This window comes from Meles meles, chromosome 4 (genome assembly GCF_922984935.1).
Source record: "Meles meles chromosome 4, mMelMel3.1 paternal haplotype, whole genome shotgun sequence".
Lineage (NCBI taxonomy): Eukaryota > Metazoa > Chordata > Mammalia > Carnivora > Mustelidae > Meles > Meles meles.
This window is the reverse complement of record NC_060069.1, coordinates 161,101,513-161,117,248: the sequence shown is the minus strand read 5'-3', so window position 1 is coordinate 161,117,248 and position 15,736 is coordinate 161,101,513. Positions and strand designations below refer to the sequence as shown.

The window sequence follows — 15,736 nt, the reverse complement described above, 5'->3', positions numbered from 1 at the left end:
CCGGCTGTGGGCATGGGGATGGGATTGGAAGTTTCCACCTTCTACCCAGGTGGCCGGTCCTCCCGGTGGGGTCTACAAGGCGCCTTTGTTAGTGACAAGACACCCGCTTCGCCTTTATGGCTCTGATGGGTTTTCAGGAACAGTGGACCGAGCACCTACGGTCTGAGCAATGCATTTCGTCATCGGAGGGACCTAGTGCACGTTTCTTATAAGTCATGCCATCACAGCAGGAAACTGTAAACAGAGAAAGCAGGACTTGGAGCATGCCGGTCCTCAGGGTGCGGAGGGCATCTGTGAGTCTGTCCTACGGTGGACGGAGCAGCCTGCCGCCAGGACGAGTCAGGACACGTGTTGAAGGGGTCACAGGGAGTGTCTCGTTCCAGTTTAGGGTTCCTAGGGGCCGAGCACGGCAGCCGTGGAGGAGCCCGTGGGCCAAGGCTGCCCGTCTGCTCGTTTGGTTCTCCCCATGGCCCGAACCCGGGCCTGCGTCCAGCAGATGCCCGCTGCGGGCTGCGTGGGACCGGGGGCAGCGAGCACCGGTCACCAGGCCAAGCCGTCGCAGGTCCTAGAGAAGCACCGGCAGATGTAACAAGGAGGCTGGGTAGCTCTGCTGCTCCCGTTCCGGGCACCCGGGGGCGGGGGGGGGCACCTGGAGGGGCCGTGGCCAGGGCTCTGAGGGACAGTCCATCCACAGCCCGGGTCAGCCACGTGGGAGCTCTTGGCACTCTGTGTCCCGTCCCTCCGCCGCCTGGTGCGCAGCGTGGGGAGAGCAGTGTGTCCCCCGCACGGTTGTGCTCAGGATTGTGTTATGCACAGCACCTGCCACGTGGTGGCGCCATTCCTATCGTGCTCTTTCTAGAAGCTTCCCAGCTGGTTTTCCCAGCCTCTTTATTTAGTGCCTTTTCTCCTGGTGACTTACCTTCTCGGATGACTGTTTTTGCCTGAAGTGAAGATCTCGTCAGCTTCCCCCAAAACCTCCACTGGCTGCCGGTTGCCCCCGGTGGCAGCTGTCGGTCCCGTGGCAGGAGCCCTTCTGCTTGGCCCTGGGAGGGGGCTGCGCCCCAGGCCCCCCGGTGTCTGACCCACTCGTGGATGTGGGTCGGCTTGCCCAGGCCTTGGCTCATGCCAGCGCCCCGTCCTCAACACTTAGCATTTAGGTAAAGGGACTGGCCCGTTCGGCCTAGCTGGAAACCCGTTTCTGCCCCCGGGAATGCCGTGGCCCTTTCCCCTTTCTCACGGTGCTTTGAACACGGCTTCTCATCATGGAGCTACCCCCCTTCTGGGCTCTGCGGCTCTGGGGGTGAGAGCTCAGTCCTGTTCGTGTCCGCTGGCCCGTCGCACCCCACACCTGTGATGTTTCCTGGTTGGGAATGTCAAACACATCCTTTAGCAAATGGCCCTTCCCTCTGCGTGTGATCTGGGTGAGTCGTGCTAGGGCCCTGGGGCCAGTCTCCTTTGGCTCAGGCAGGTAAGGAGCTGGGTGTGCCCAGGCCGCTGGGCCCTCACCCTCTCTGTCCTCATTAGGACAGCTCTTTCTCACCCTCAAGGGTGGTATTTCAGTAACTCTGAGCTTCTGGGCCCCCTTACCCAGCTGTCCTCAGGGTGAGTGGCTGTCTGTCCTCAGCCAGCAGTGCTCAGGGGCTGCGCGGCTCCCGTTCCATTTCCAGATCATCCCTCCCTTCCAACCTGGAGATCCGGCGGCTGGAAGACGGGGCGGAAGGAGTGTTTGCCGTGACGCAGCTCGTCAAGAGAACACAGTTTGGTCCGTTCGAGTCGCGGCGAGTGGCCAAATGGGAGAAAGAATCTGCGTTTCCGCTGAAGGTACAGGAGGGGGCCAGCGGTGGGAGGGGACGGGCGGGACCTGCCCCCACCCCAGCGAGGGGAGCCGCGCCTTCGGCTGATGGACGGTGTCTCCGCGGCTTCAAAGATCCGAGGTCCGCTGCGGTGCTGCTTTATTCTGTTTGCTTTTCTATCACAAAGCATCAGTGCGGAGCTAGTATGTGTACTTTCAGCTTCGCCAGCCCCTGCAGAGGGGATGGGGAACGCAGACCCGCCAGGCTGTCCCCGCTTCTCTCACGACCTGTGCTGGCGTGCAGCCCCGGGCGCTGCTTTCCGCGCTTCCCGGGGCCACGGGGACTTGGCAGAGCTCTTTCGAAAGGAAGGGGTTTCGTTCACGCGGCGATGGGGCATGGTGCAGGGTTTAGCGGCTCCAAAAAGTGCATCAGACCAAGAAAAGGAACGGAGCAAAACAGAATGGATGTCAGTTACAGGCAAGGCTTTAAGTTCTCGGAGGAAGGTGTGGACATGCCATGAGGCCGGGTATCCGGAGTCTCTCCCCAGCCCAGCACGTGCCCCGTCCACACGCGCCTCCAGAAACGCCTGTGACATGAGCAGTGAGGACCAGGGCGCTGGTCTTGCCACGGGGACCCACAGAGCGAGCTTTACCTAGATGCTCTCAGCAGAGAGACCCGTGTGGTCAGGACAGGCATGAGATGGGTAGCCCTGGGTTCCCGGCGGTTCTTGGAAAAGTTGAGCTCACAGGGCAGAACTCAGCAAAACGGGGAGGAAGGAAAGGTATTTGACTTGTTTGCCAACAAGGGGAATGAAAGGAAAAAGGCTGTTTTATGTAAAGGAGTAAAGACGCGGGAGGCCAAACCCCACAAGGGCCATCGGCGTCCATCCTCCATGGGCCCTGGGGCCCTGGGGCACACACAGTTGCTGTGGGCACGTGGTCTGGCCGAGACCCCCTTGAAAAAGCCTTCTGTGCCCGTTTTGGCTTCCTTCCGTGACTTGGGGCTCAAGTCTGACGCAGGGTTCTCGGCGCGGCCTCAGCCGCGAGCACCTGTGTGTGGGGGGTGGCTCTCTGCCCACCGCAGCGAGGACAGAGGCTCAGTGGAGCATGTCCCCACCCCGGCTGGGACCCTGGGCACCCGGAGGCCCCCTCTGTCTCCGAGGGCTCCGTCCTCAGAAGGGGCCCCTAGCTCCTTAGCAGCGGGGAGCCCCTACGGGAAAAGCTTGCGGGGGGAGAGCAAGGAAGCAGTGACGGCATCAGAAAAGAGGGCCAGACCGTCCTCTACTCCCGTGGTGACTTGGACCTTCAGAATACGGTCGGTTCTCCCCTGTTGCCTCCCGTCAGGCACTCAGGCTGCGGGATGGTGTCACAGGCGGGGACGCAGCCTGTCGGGACTGACGGGCGTTGGTGGACACGCCTGTGCGAGCAGGTGACCCGGTGCCCGCCTGGGGCAGGGGGGGCGCTCAGGTGTCCCAGTGATGCCTGGAGCAGGTGTCACTACGCCCCCTCGGAACCTGATTAGACCCCGAGCGTCCAGCCTCTGGACCTGGACCAGGACTAGGCCTGAGGTGTCCCAGTGCCCACCTGGGCTGCGCACAGAACTCGGGGGCCCCGATGAGCCCGGAAACGGGTTCTATGGAGCCTGACCTGCCGTCCGACGCGGTCCTGTCTGGACTGGTCGCCCCCCCTCCTGGCACACACACGCCGCCCCGCTGCCAGGTGGGTAACCGGCTCCCTCCCTGGCCCCTTGGCGGCCGTGCCCCCCTCAGGTGTTCCAGAAGGACGGGCACCCCGTATGCTTCGACACCTCCAACGAGGACGACTGCAACTGGATGATGCTGGTGCGGCCGGCGGTGGGGCCCGAGCACCAGAACCTGACGGCCTTCCAGCACGGCAACGACGTCTACTTCACCACGTCGCGGGACATCCCGCCGGGCGCCGAGCTGCGCGTGTGGTACGCCGCCTTCTACGCCAAGAAGATGGACAAGCCCATGCTGAAGCAGGCCTGCCCCGGGGCCCACGGTACGTGCGGCCTGGCCACCCGGCGGCCACGGGGCAGCTGTGCCGGCGAGGCGGTGCGGTGTCGGGCGGGACGGGCGGCTCTTGACCCCGCGGGCCTGGCTCTGCCGTTGCTTGTTCAGTGTCAGGGCTCGTCCCTGAGCCGGACGCCGGCCGGGAAATCGGGTGCTGGAGCACGACAGGCTGATCTTCAGCCCTGCCCCCCGGGCTCTGGGTGCGGTGACCCCTCCGGCCCACTGTCCTGCGAGGTGGGGGGTGGTGATCCCTGTGTTTCAGGCAGAGGAGACGGAGCACAGAGAGGCTGGGGACCCCGCCCTGAGTCACGGTGCTAGAGATGCAGGTGTCGGGTTCGGCCCTGGTCTCCTCCAGGTCTGGGGGTGTGTGCAAGGGCGTGGGGGTGCGTGCACGTGTGCTCACATGTGCGTGTGTGTGTGCGTGTGCACACGTGTTCCAGGAAAGATTGGGCAAAGGCCGTGTGTGTGATTTGCCTAAATCCAGCACTCCCCTTGGAAAAGCAACCCAGACTGTGTGTCCTGCCACCCCGGGGTGTGGGACAGCACGGTGTGAAGGGGGCCGTGGCGCTTCAGACCCCCCTGCCCGGTCGCGAGGCTCTGCACAGCCTGAGGCCACGTCCTGCCTCGCCATGTCTGTGGCCGCGAAGCCCCCCATTCCCATCCTCGCCTGATGCCGCCCTGAGCGGACGCCCCGTTGTCCCCGCAGGACCTGCTCTGGGGGAGACGTGACCCTCTGTCCTCTGACCGCCCCCCGCGCTGCAGGATCCCGACAAGAAGACAATTTCCTTTCTCTTACTATCACGATGTGCTACAGAGCAGGTCTTGACATATTTGCAAGGCTCTGGTGTGTCCCACGTGGTTGCGACCTTGTGACCTACCCCCCCCCCCCGCCGAGCCTTCCTGGTCATGCCCACACCGGCGTGTGACGAGAGGCATCCGTGAGGCCGCCCACACCAAGCAGACCTTAAGTAGGCTCAGGCCAGACGAGGGGGCTGCCTCACACCCCCGGAGCCTGAAGGCCAGGACCCGGTGTTGGCCCAGCTGGTTCCTTCTGGAGGCCTCTCCCAGCTTTGGGTGTGGCCAAGACTTGCGCAGGGGGGCCTGGGCAAGCCAGAGAGCTGGTCATCTGTGTGACTCTGAGTACCAAGCTTCAGGTCGGGGGAGAGGGCTTACCGTCTCCTTCCCAGCGACGAGGCCTCTGGCCTGCACGGCCTTGGGACCCTCGCAGTGGAACGGAGGGAGGGGCCCTTTGGGGACCGTCACCGTGCGCTGGGCCCCGTGGCGGAGGGGCAGAGCAAGGTGAGGGGCCTTAGGGAGCACCACCATGTTCTAGAAGAATCATGCTGGTGGCCAGCGGACAAGGAGCTGTCTTCCCATAGGTTACTCAGAGTCTTTCTTGGTGAGCATTAGCACTGGGGAGACCCCTTCATTTCATTCTGTCTCTTTTTCCCATTTGCTTCAAAATGCATCTTTGTTCTAGAGTTCTAGAAATCAGTTTGCAACTGTTGTGTTGATTCTCAGCACAGCAGTTGGAGGAACAGACACATCCTTTAAAAAAAATAACTTCTACTATTTTTTTCCAGGTAGGAGACTTACTTTTCACCTTTTTTCTTGGTTTGACATTGAAGTTGGTTTCCTTTCTGTGTATGCACAGGCCTGCCGACAGGCGCAGGACGGGCCCGGGACGCCTGGTCTGGATGGGCGGGCGGGAGGGCTCGGGTCAGCGGCTGTCCTCAGAGGTCGTCGTGCGATTTTCGAAACTACTTCTCTAACGAGAAAGATAAAACGCACACACATCTATAACATGTGGAAAACGATTTTCAGTCGCCATTTGAATGACTCTTTGCCTTTTTGACTAGCGTTTTACGGTATTTTTAAAAATCGGCACAGTTGACGTGCATTTTGTGCGCGAGAAGACTTGGCAGTTCTCGGCTCGCCGCTCCGTTTCAGTGGAGGCGTCCAGCTGGTGGTGTCAGCCGCGGCACAGCCGAGAGAGAGAACGTCCCCTCGGCCCAAGGGTTCTCTCGGTTCCCTAGTGTGGCTTTGAGCTCAGGCCCCGCAGGCTGCCTTCTGTCCCTGCAGCTGAGCTGTGTCCCTCCTGGTCTCCAGGAAAGCCCCGCATTTCCCCGCAGGCGAGGTCTCGCTCCGTGGACCCTTCTCTTGCTTTTGTTTCGGGCGTACTCGGAACTCCCCGTCCCACCCCAAGTATCCGCGCTCCCGTGGCTCCCTCTGTGGCTCCTCCTGGGGCCTTGTGGCGTGACCGTCACTTCGATGTGTCTCTCCTGTCGGACGTTTCGGTGACGGGCCATCCAGAACCGCCTTCTGATGGTTGGCTCGTTTTTGTTCTTAAAACTTCTGATCTTCTAGCGACAATTTTTGGAAAAGGAGAGTTCTTCCCTTGATGCGGGGACGGGTCACGACTCGCTGGCCCTCTTGACTGGCCTCGGAGCCCGGCTGAGGAGAAGGGCTTCTTGCGCACCGTTAGTGTGAATCCCGCTCACAGGGGTGGGGACCATCCTGCTAGACATGGCAGCTTCTTGGGACCAGGGGAAGTGGCCCGGGTTCACCGGTGTCCTTCCAGCTAACCCCCTCGTCATGGCTGCCTGAACCCTTCACATGTGAGTGTCTCCTCCCCTCTGTCGAGCTGCGCGTGCTCGAGGAGGTGCAGGAGAAGCGGGAATTCGGCTCTGGCTCCGGTTCCTTCCTGACCTTGCGCAGACGGTCTTCAGGTGGTGGACTCGGCGGGGGGCGAGGGAGAGCAGAGGACTGGCTGGGCAGTTCCCGTCACGCATTTCCCCCTTATCGGCTGAGGACTCAGGAGATGGACACAAACAGTTCTGGGGGTGCCCTGCGTCTTTCCCTTCCCGTCTCTGCAACCTTGCTGCTACTCGTGGACATAGAATGAGGCGTGCTTGGTCCCTGCTCGGAACACATGCCCAGTTGTGACCCTGGGTGATTTTTTTTTTAAATATTTTATTTATTTATTTATTTGACAGAGATCACAAGTAGGCAGAGAGGCAGGCAGAGAGAGAGGAGGAAGCAGGCTCCCCGCTGAGCAGAGAGCCCGATGCAGGACTCGATCCCAGGACCCTGGGATCATGACCTAAGCCGAAGGCAGAGGCTTAATCCACTGAGTCTCCCAGGCGCCCCCCCGGGTGATTTTTTAAGAACACAGGAGTTTGCTGAATGAGTGTCCCCTGGAGTGCTGGCCCCGAGTGTCAGCACAGGCCGTGCGGGGGTTGAGCGGGAGCGGTGGCGAGGGCGCGTAGGGCTGCCCGATGGGGCCTGGAGAGACGGGGCTGGGCCAGGAGGTCATGACCGGAGAACGTCCCCAGTTATTAGGTCCCACGGGAGCCTTAGTAGTATTTTGGGAAAGGAGGCTGCCGTTCCCCTCTGCACAGCCAGTATCTCCCCCGTCCCAGGAACCCTGCCGCTTGTCTTTGGGGAGTGAGGAAGGGGGACTGAGGGCCTTCACCGGGGCCGCCTGCCTGGGTCCCCACTTAAATTCAAATGCAAAGTAAACAGAATTTAAACCTTGGCTCTTTGGGCACACTGGCCTCAAGTGGCTGCCGCCCCAGACAGCACGAGTGTTCGGGGCCATCGTGTCATCCCAGAAAGTTCTGGGGGATGACACGGCCGGGAGCCGCGGCCAACCAGGCTGAGGGCCCCTGACGGCCGGTCTCTCGTACAGGCCAGAGAGACTGAGGAATTCATTCTGCTCCGTAGGGTGTTTTCTTCTCGAAGTCGTGGGAAGGGATGCGTCCTTCCCACCGGCCCTGCTTTGGGAGGGAGGGAGGGAGGGAGGGAGGGAGTCGCGTTCCTGTGACTGGGGCAGACCCCGCAGCGGGGCAGCCACCCATCAGTGCTCAGTTTCCTCGCCTGTGAAACGGGGGCGTCCCTGGGGACCGAAGGCGTCCACGCGTGAAGCTCTGGGAGCGGGGCCGAGAGGGGAGCTGTGTTCCCGCCTGGATGGCTCCGGCCTCAGGTGGACAGGCGCGTCCCCGCGACGCAGGCTTCGGGGTCACGCCCCGTGCGTCACCCTTCCCTCCGCTCCTGTGCAGCTGCGGGCGCCCCGGAAAGCAGCACCGCCGTGGAGTCCGAGCCCAGCCAGTGGGTGTGCAAAGTGTGTTCCGCCAGCTTCCTGGAGCTGCAGCTGCTGAACGGTGAGCACCTGCGGACCGGGCGGCGTGCGCCGGGCGTCAGGGCGGGGCGGGCTCTGGAGGTGCTGTCGCTTCCCTGTCCCTCTGGATGGTGGCCTCCACGGCCAGCCAGGAGGACGTTCCCTGGCCTTGTGCGAGCAGCTCCCTCCTGGGCCGCTGCATAGACCCCAGCCGCATCCCCAGAGCTGCACGCGCAGGAGCACCCCAGGCCCTCCGGCAGCTCGTGCTGGGACCCCTGGCCTGGAACGAGGCTCCCGCGGGCCTGGCACCAGGGCTCTCGTCCTCTTGCCCTCAGGCTCTGCCCTGGCTCCCGTCTGTCCAGGTGTGTTCAGCCGGGTGGGCTCGTCACTGGCTGGTTCTGCTGTGTGGCCGACCTGCCGAGCCCTTCCTGTGACACACGTCACGTTCTGTTTGCAAACACGTATTTGCATTTTCATTTTCTTTCCCTCCCTGGACCCAGCTCCTCGAGGGCACTCGCGCCCAGCTCGATGGTCCCACGTGTGGAACCAACAGAAGTCACAGCCCCTTCATGCTGGAGGCTGGGCTGAGCCGGGGGGATGGGCAGGGGCAGAGACGGGTCCCCAGCTAGAATGTGTGCACAGGCGCCGTCTGTCAATTCCAGCTCGGTCCCCCCGTCTCGTGGGTCGCTCCCCCAACCTTGCCCGTGAGCTGAGGTCAGCCGGTCCGGGCCTTCATTGAGGGGAGCCTCTCTGCTCTTAGCTCTGTACCCACCCCTGCCTGCCTCCTGGGGTTCTGTGGTCTTTTCTTGGGAGATCTTGGAGGGCTTTCTTGACTTGAAAATAAAGCAAAGAATTTTTGCTTTTGTGCAGCGTTTTTTAGATCAATTCATTTATCGTGAGTTGAGTATTTCTCGGAGTTTCTCTTCAGAGGCTCCGTTCCTGAGTGAGTGTAGTAGGACTTCATCATAAACGCTGGAAACCGGGAGTGTAGGGAAGGGAAGGGGCATGGCCCGTAGCGCCCGGTCCTGAGAGGGCCGTGGTGCTGCGCCAGGACAGCTTCTGTGTCTTCCTTGGACATACATGTGTGCGCGCTTGTACTTTCTGTAAAACCACGTGCCTGGGGAACTTGCCCTGGCTTCATCGCCTAATTTAGCTTTTAAAATAGTAGTCCTGTTTGGTGCAGTGAAAACGCTTATATTTTCAAAAGCAGCAGAAATAAAATTTTATGTGCCTACGAAAGGGCACACTCTCAGCCGATGAAGGTAAAAGCAGAAATGGGGGCAGGCAGCAGCCGTCGGGACGGGCTGCCTCACTGTCCTTGGGCATTTGCTTCCCTGCCCTGCAGAACACCTGTTGGGTCACTTGGAACAAGCCAAGAGCCTGCCCCCGGCCAGCCAGCACGAAGCAGCGCCCGAGAAGGAACCCGAGGTGCCCCGGGGGGAGCCTCCTGCGGTTCCCAAGAGTGTCAGTGCTACCAAAGAGCAGAAGAAAAAGCCTCGAAGGGGACGAAAACCCAAAGCATCAAAACCTGAGCAGCCACTAGACATCGCAGAAGGCAAGGAGCCGCCAGGTGAGAGAGGGCTTGGGGGAGGAGCCGGCAGGGGAGGGAGGTCCTGGGGGAGGAGCCGGCAGGGGAGGGAGGTCCTGGGGGAGGAGCCGGCAAGGGAGGGAGGTCCTGGGGGAGGAGCCGGCAGGGGAGGGAGGTCCTGGGGGTGGAGCTTGCACTTGTGGGCCGCTTCTGGGGGAGGAGCCTGTTCGGGGAGGCGTGGTCCTGGGGGAGGGCCGAGCAGGGGAGCGTGGTCCTAGGGGAGGAGCCGGCGGGTCAGGGCAGGTCCTGGGGGAGGAGCCGGCAGGGGAGGGAGGTCCTGCGCTGAAAGGCTCAGCCGTGGGAAAACTGGGTGTAGAGAGGCCGGGTGCGGGAGGAAGCCAGCCTTCCCTGCCCCCGAATCAGCTCTCTAGAGCACGCATCCCATGTATCACAGTGGGCGCTGCAAAGCGTGCAGGCTGTGAACACTGACCAGGGTTCCGCCTGTGTCACCAGCGCCCCGGCAGGACAGGGAACGTGGCCATCTCCCCAGACTTACCCTCCTTGGCTTGAATGAATCAGCCTTGTCCCTCCTGGGGTGTCGCGTGCATCCGTCTTCCCATGTCCAGAGTCCTGCTCGCGGCACGGAGAGCGAGACTCACCCATGCCGGGTTTCCGGCTGCTCCCCCTTTGCTGCCGAGCGGGGTCATTCCCGGCGTGAATGTCCCACTGTCCGCTCCCGCAGCACCCGTGCACGGGCTTATAGCTTGCTTCCAGGCCGCGGCCGGGCCCATTCTTTGTGATGGTTTCCTTGTTGCATTTGGAGGGACCCTGGCCCACTTTCTTGGGTGTGTAGGGCCCCTGGCCCCTTGGTCCTCGCGTGGGCCCTGCCAGTAGCGCCTGGTACCAGCAGACTCCCGGCCGGGGGAGTCTCTCGTATTGGGGCCAAATAGGATGCTGAGCCCTGGGTCCCCTCACTAGATTTTCTTTCTTCTTTCTCCCCACGTGTGCGATTCTTGCGATCTGTGCCTACAACCCTGGCCTGGCCGCGGTCTGCTCTGACGTGTCCTCTGGGGTTGGTTGTGGTCAGTCCCCTGCCCCAGCGGTGACATGGCCTGTCCCGCCCCCTTCACACAGAGCCAGTGGCCGAGATCGTTACCGAGGTTCCACCGGACGAGCCCGTGGCCGCAGCACCGGACGAGCGCATCATGGAACTGGTCCTGGGGAAGCTGGCCACCAGCCCCGGCGACACCGGTTCCGTGCCAAAGTAAGTCCTGTCGCGGTGCTCCGGATGCCGGTGCGGACAGCGCACTGCCTGACAGGAAGGCACCCCCGGCAGCGAGACTGGCTCCCTCCTTGTGTGGGGACATGGGTGTGTTTGGGAACAGCAGGATCGTTCCCAAACTCAGGACCCGAGTCGTATGTTCTCTGTGAAAATGGTTAAAAGCAAAAAAGTATTTTTTATCCTAGTGAAACCTGCATCACCTAAAATTTTCCATCTTAACCACTTCTAAGTACCTGGTCCTGCGGCGTTAAGTCCTTGCACGTGTAGCTCTGTGACCTTCACCCCCGTCCATGTTCCCGAACGGAAACTCTGCCTTCCCCGACACCCCTGCGACCTCTGTCTCTGTGAAGACGGAAGTGCCTTGTAGGCGGTCGCTGGGTCCCTAGGTTCCTCGTCCGAGGGCAGCTGCATGGTATCTGTCCTTTTGCAACCGGCTCTCTCACTCAGCTGTCAGGTTGACCCCCCCCCCCGGGAAGGCCGGACGTTATCCCGTCACAGAGATGTACGTGGGGACCCTATTTTCTTATCTGTCCCTCCAGCAATGGACACTGAGCAATGACGCTTTTAGAAACAGGTTCCACCTTTGGCTGTCGTGAGCAATGACGCTTTTATAAGACAGAAACAGGCTGTGTCTGAGTCTCTGTCACTTACACACCTTGCTCTGTGTCTGTCTTTTCCTTTTTGTGAACAAGGAAAATACTTCAGATTCCAGTGCTTGTTTTGGGGTCCATCTTTGCTCTGATGCTGAATAAGCCGGTGGTAAATTTTCTTCTCTTTTTTGGCCTTTTTTGGCGTGCCTCTTGTAGTTCTCACAACTCGCCTGGTCCCGTTGCTTCTGGAACCCGGGCAGATACAGTGGGGACCAGCATGCTGTCGGCACGGGGGCCCCTGTTCTCTGTCCGCCCCGTCTCCTTGCCCAGGGCGTTTCGGTGGCTGACTGTCAGACGCACCTTTCATAGGGAGCAGAAGCTTTAAAAATCAGGGTCAGAGAAAGGATAAAGCAGGGTAGAGGCCAGACCCTGTGAGAAAAAACCGCACAGCTGGGATTATTCTGGGCGCAGACCGAGCCATGAGCTTCCTGGCGGCCACAGTGACGATGCAGAGTCCCCATGTGGCCTCCCAGACCACACGGACGCTGTTGTACACACACGGTGTGTGTCTCGTCTGAATGCCCGGAGGCGGACACGGCACCCGAGTACTTTCCCTTCCGTCTCGCGTCACGCGAGGAAGGTTTGGCATCTTTCCGAGATGGCGGTGACCTGGGGCTTTTCCCCCGGGTGGTGCGGTCTGCCCCGTCTCAGCGGGTGCGCGTCTGCCCCAGGTTCCCGCACCATCAGAGCACCACCATCACCCTCAAGAGGAGCCTGATTCTGTCGAGCCGGCACGGCATCCGGAGGAAGCTGGTCCGGCAGCTGGGCGAGCACAGGCGGGTGTACCAGTGCAGCACCTGCAGCAAAATCTTCCAGAACAGCAGCAACCTGAGCAGGCACGTGCGCTCGCACGGTGAGTCCGCGCGCCCGCCGCAGACGCGCCCGCGCAGACGCCCGGGGACGGTGGGGGGAGGGGCTGCCGAGGACCCCGCAGACACGCGCCCCGGGGACACGCCTGGAGTTGCCAACCGGCTCCTTGTCGGTCTGCTCGCAGGCGACAAGCTGTTTAAGTGTGAGGAATGTGCCAAGTTGTTCAGCCGCAAGGAGAGCCTGAAGCAGCACGTCTCCTACAAGCACAGCAGGAACGAGGTGGGTGGGACTGGCTTCTGGGGCTGGCGTGGGGCAGGTGGGGCAGGCGAGCAGGACCCGCTGGCAGGGGGCAGGGCAGGCTGCCGGCAGGAGGAGGAGGCAGGGAGGGTGTGGGGCAGGAGTGGGCAGTGGGCCCCCGGGAGGAAGCGGCAGGGCCCCTGGGTTGGCGTTTGCCCTGCGCTCCCGGAATGGGGCGTTCTTCCTGGGCACCTGGAAGGCAAGAGCGGAAACAGGCTCGTGTTCCTAAGCCACGTGGGAGAGGAGCAGACAGCGGTGTAGACCGCAAGCTCGCGGAAGATGCCGGAATGCGGGTCAGGGGGCGCGTGCCGAGGGGGCCCGCCACACCCCGCCCCTCCCGCGCTAACGGTGCTGCTGTCGCCAGGTGGACGGCGAGTACAGGTACCGGTGCGGCACTTGTGAGAAGACCTTCCGCATCGAGAGCGCGCTGGAGTTTCACAACTGCAGGACAGGTGAGCGGACGCCGCCTCGCGGGTTCTCCTGGGGCCGCGTGGCGACCGCGGCAGGTAGGACACGCCCCCTCGCGTCTGTCGTCTCCCTCTGCTGCACCTGCCTCAGAACAGCTGCTCTTATCCCGGAGGAGACACGGCTGCAAACGGGCCGTGGGAAGGGGGACGCACGCCTGCCGCCCTCTCAGTCCCCCCGGGCGGCTGTGTGTGCCCCCACCCGAGACTGGTGTGAGGTCGGGGCGAGCAGAGGTGTGCGAGTGTCCTAGGACCCCGGGACTAGGACCTGTGGGGGGGTTCGGGAGGAGAGCTCTGCCCCCCGTGCCACCTTCACCGTCTGCTCTCCATGAGCCACGAAGCCTAGCAGCGGCCACGACAACCCAAGGTGGTTGCCCGGCACAGACCAGCTGCACTGTGATCCCACTTCTGTCCCCTGTTTGGAGCCTCACTCGCTCGTGTGCTTGGACAGCCTGTGGCCGGTGGCCTCTGTGGGCCCGGGCAAGCGTCAGGTCCAGTCTGCTTGTGGTCCCGCTCCCCCCAGAGAGGCCGGGCCTGGTGGCAGTGGGCGTAGAGACCCACCAGCTTGGCCCTCGGTCCCGAACTCCGGTCCTTTTGAGCTGTCTGTGTTGGTTCTTGGCACCTCGTCTCTCAGAGACCCCCACGGACAGCGGGCACCTGCTCCCGGCATCCACGGCTCCCTAGGTGTGCTCGGGTCTGGGGGCCTCTGATGGCCCCGTGGCTTGTCTCTTCACCCCTCCTTGCTTCCGTGATGGGGCTTCTGTGCGTGGCGGGCGCGTCCCGTTTCTCCTGAGCTCCCAGCCTGCAGCGTCCGTGGCCATGGCCTGAAGGGGTGGCCTCAGAAGCTTCCAAGTGAACTAGCAGTGTGCTGTACCCCCTGCATGCTGAGCTCTGCACCCCAAGACCCCCCCAAATCTGGGGGAGAGCCCCCCCCGCCTCCTTTGGTGCAGGGCCTGTCTGGAGCACCTGCTGCTGGTGTGGCCAGACTTGGGGTGGCGCCCCGTATGGCCACCTGCGGTTCTGCGGGAGCGCCCGTGGGGTCTCTGTGCCGTCCCCACGCCGTCTCCCCTCCAGCGTCTGTGCCCCCGGCCACTGGGGGAGGAAGATCCAGTAGTCCTCTTTGACCTCAGAGTCTCTGGACGCACCATGAGCGGAGCAGAAAGTAATAGAAGTCAGAGCTGCGGCTTGCGCCCGCAGCTTCTGGTCCTGTTAACCGGGCGTGTGTCGTCTTTCGGTATATGGAAATAGCAGAGCTGCAGTGAATGAGTCTCCAAGGTTAGGAGTTTCAGACGGAAAACAGAATAAACCAGAAACCGAGGTCCTTTCTGTAACGCATCATCTGTAACCTCACACTTTTCCACCGCGCTCACGGTGAGGGAATGTGTCCTCTGCAGACCGTCAAACCGTAGATTTCTGGGATGCAGGCAGGAGCTTTTCGAGATGTGTAGACGGACGGGTTTTGCTGAGGCATTTGCTCAGCAGGACCTGTCCCCGGAGCTCATCTCAGCGGTCCTCGCATTGTCCGACTGTCTAGGCAGAGCTGGAGAGCAGCACGGGCTCACGCCCAAGCCCTCGAGCACAGCATGTCCATCAGCCTCCCGGGCAGCTCGGCTCCCCCAGACATCCACCACCCCCTCCCCTGGTGACCCTGTACCCCCTCCAGCTCCCCCAGACATCCACCTCCCCCTCCCCCAGAGTCCCTGAGCCCCCTCCCCCCGGTGTCCGTGCACCCCTCCCCTCGTGACCCCGCACCCCCACCAGTCCCCGGTAACAGGCATTTGCTCTTCTTTGCTGAATTTATGGAAACACAGATACAGACCTCGAGGGCAGGGGGTCGCTGGTGGCAGGTTACTGTTGGGACCGGCCACCTGTCTGGCTTCCTGAGTTGGGGACGTACCCGCCCCATGACAGGGAAGGCCGCCTGCATGGGGCAGACTGGCCTCCGGCCACTGAACCCTCGGGAACGGCTGCGAGCGGGTTCTCCACCTGCACCTGCCCGTGCTCGCCACAGAGAAGGCCGGGGCCCAAGGACAGCGCTGCCCCTTCCCCGGCTCGCGGGCCACCTGCTCGGGGTGGGGGGGTGCTCACCGCTGCTGATTAGTGCCAGCCCGGGTTGGGGGGGGGGCATGTGCGTGTGTGGTTGTACGGGATCGTGAGTGGGGCTTGAGAGTGTGGGGGGTATGTGCGGGTGAGGTGTTTGGCGGGGTGTGGGGTGTGTGTGCGAGTGTGTGAGAATGTGGGATGTGTGGGTGAGTGTGGGTGTGTGAGCGTATGGAGTATGTGAGAGTATAGGTGTGTATGTGTGAGTGTGTGTGTGAGTGTGGGCCGTTTGTCAGAGTGTGGGTGAGTGTGGGTGTGTATCTGTTAAGAGGGACCTAGAAGACAGTTGTGCGCCCGGTGGGAGAACCTGGGCGTCTGTGCGTGTGGATGGGGACAGGTGGCAGGGAAGGGACGGGGCAGGTGGGCTGTGGAGGGACCAGTGGGGATGGAGCCTGGGGCGGCAGGGGAAGGACACCGCCTCCTCTGAGACCAGGGGTCGGGGCCGCGGTCAGGTCGGGTGCAGGGAGAGGCCCAGACCGGTGGTCATTCAGGCCCGGCTCCTCCAGGACGCATCTCTGTGCGGCAGGGGCGAGGCGGGGGGCGCCGAGTGTGGTTGGGCGGGGCCAGCGGGGGAGCCGATATTCACTTCCCTCCGCAGGGACCAGCCAGCTCGGGCCCCTTGCGTGCTCCACCGTGTGGTCCCGGCGCTTGGCCAAAGGT

General features: G+C 62.3%; 1 protein-coding gene across 1 annotated transcript in view; it reads left to right on the top strand.

Moving 5' to 3' along the window:
* The window catches only part of PRDM15 (PR/SET domain 15), a 60,523-nt gene that overhangs the window by 20,716 nt on the left and 24,071 nt on the right, over positions 1-15,736 (top strand). Inside the window, exons 4-11 of the mRNA XM_046002362.1 lie at positions 1,668-1,821; positions 3,562-3,814; positions 7,887-7,988; positions 9,291-9,515; positions 10,608-10,737; positions 12,077-12,258; positions 12,400-12,494; positions 12,877-12,964. Coding sequence (XP_045858318.1) covers positions 1,668-1,821; positions 3,562-3,814; positions 7,887-7,988; positions 9,291-9,515; positions 10,608-10,737; positions 12,077-12,258; positions 12,400-12,494; positions 12,877-12,964 — 1,229 coding nt within the window. The remainder of the gene's footprint in view (positions 1-1,667; positions 1,822-3,561; positions 3,815-7,886; positions 7,989-9,290; positions 9,516-10,607; positions 10,738-12,076; positions 12,259-12,399; positions 12,495-12,876; positions 12,965-15,736) is intronic.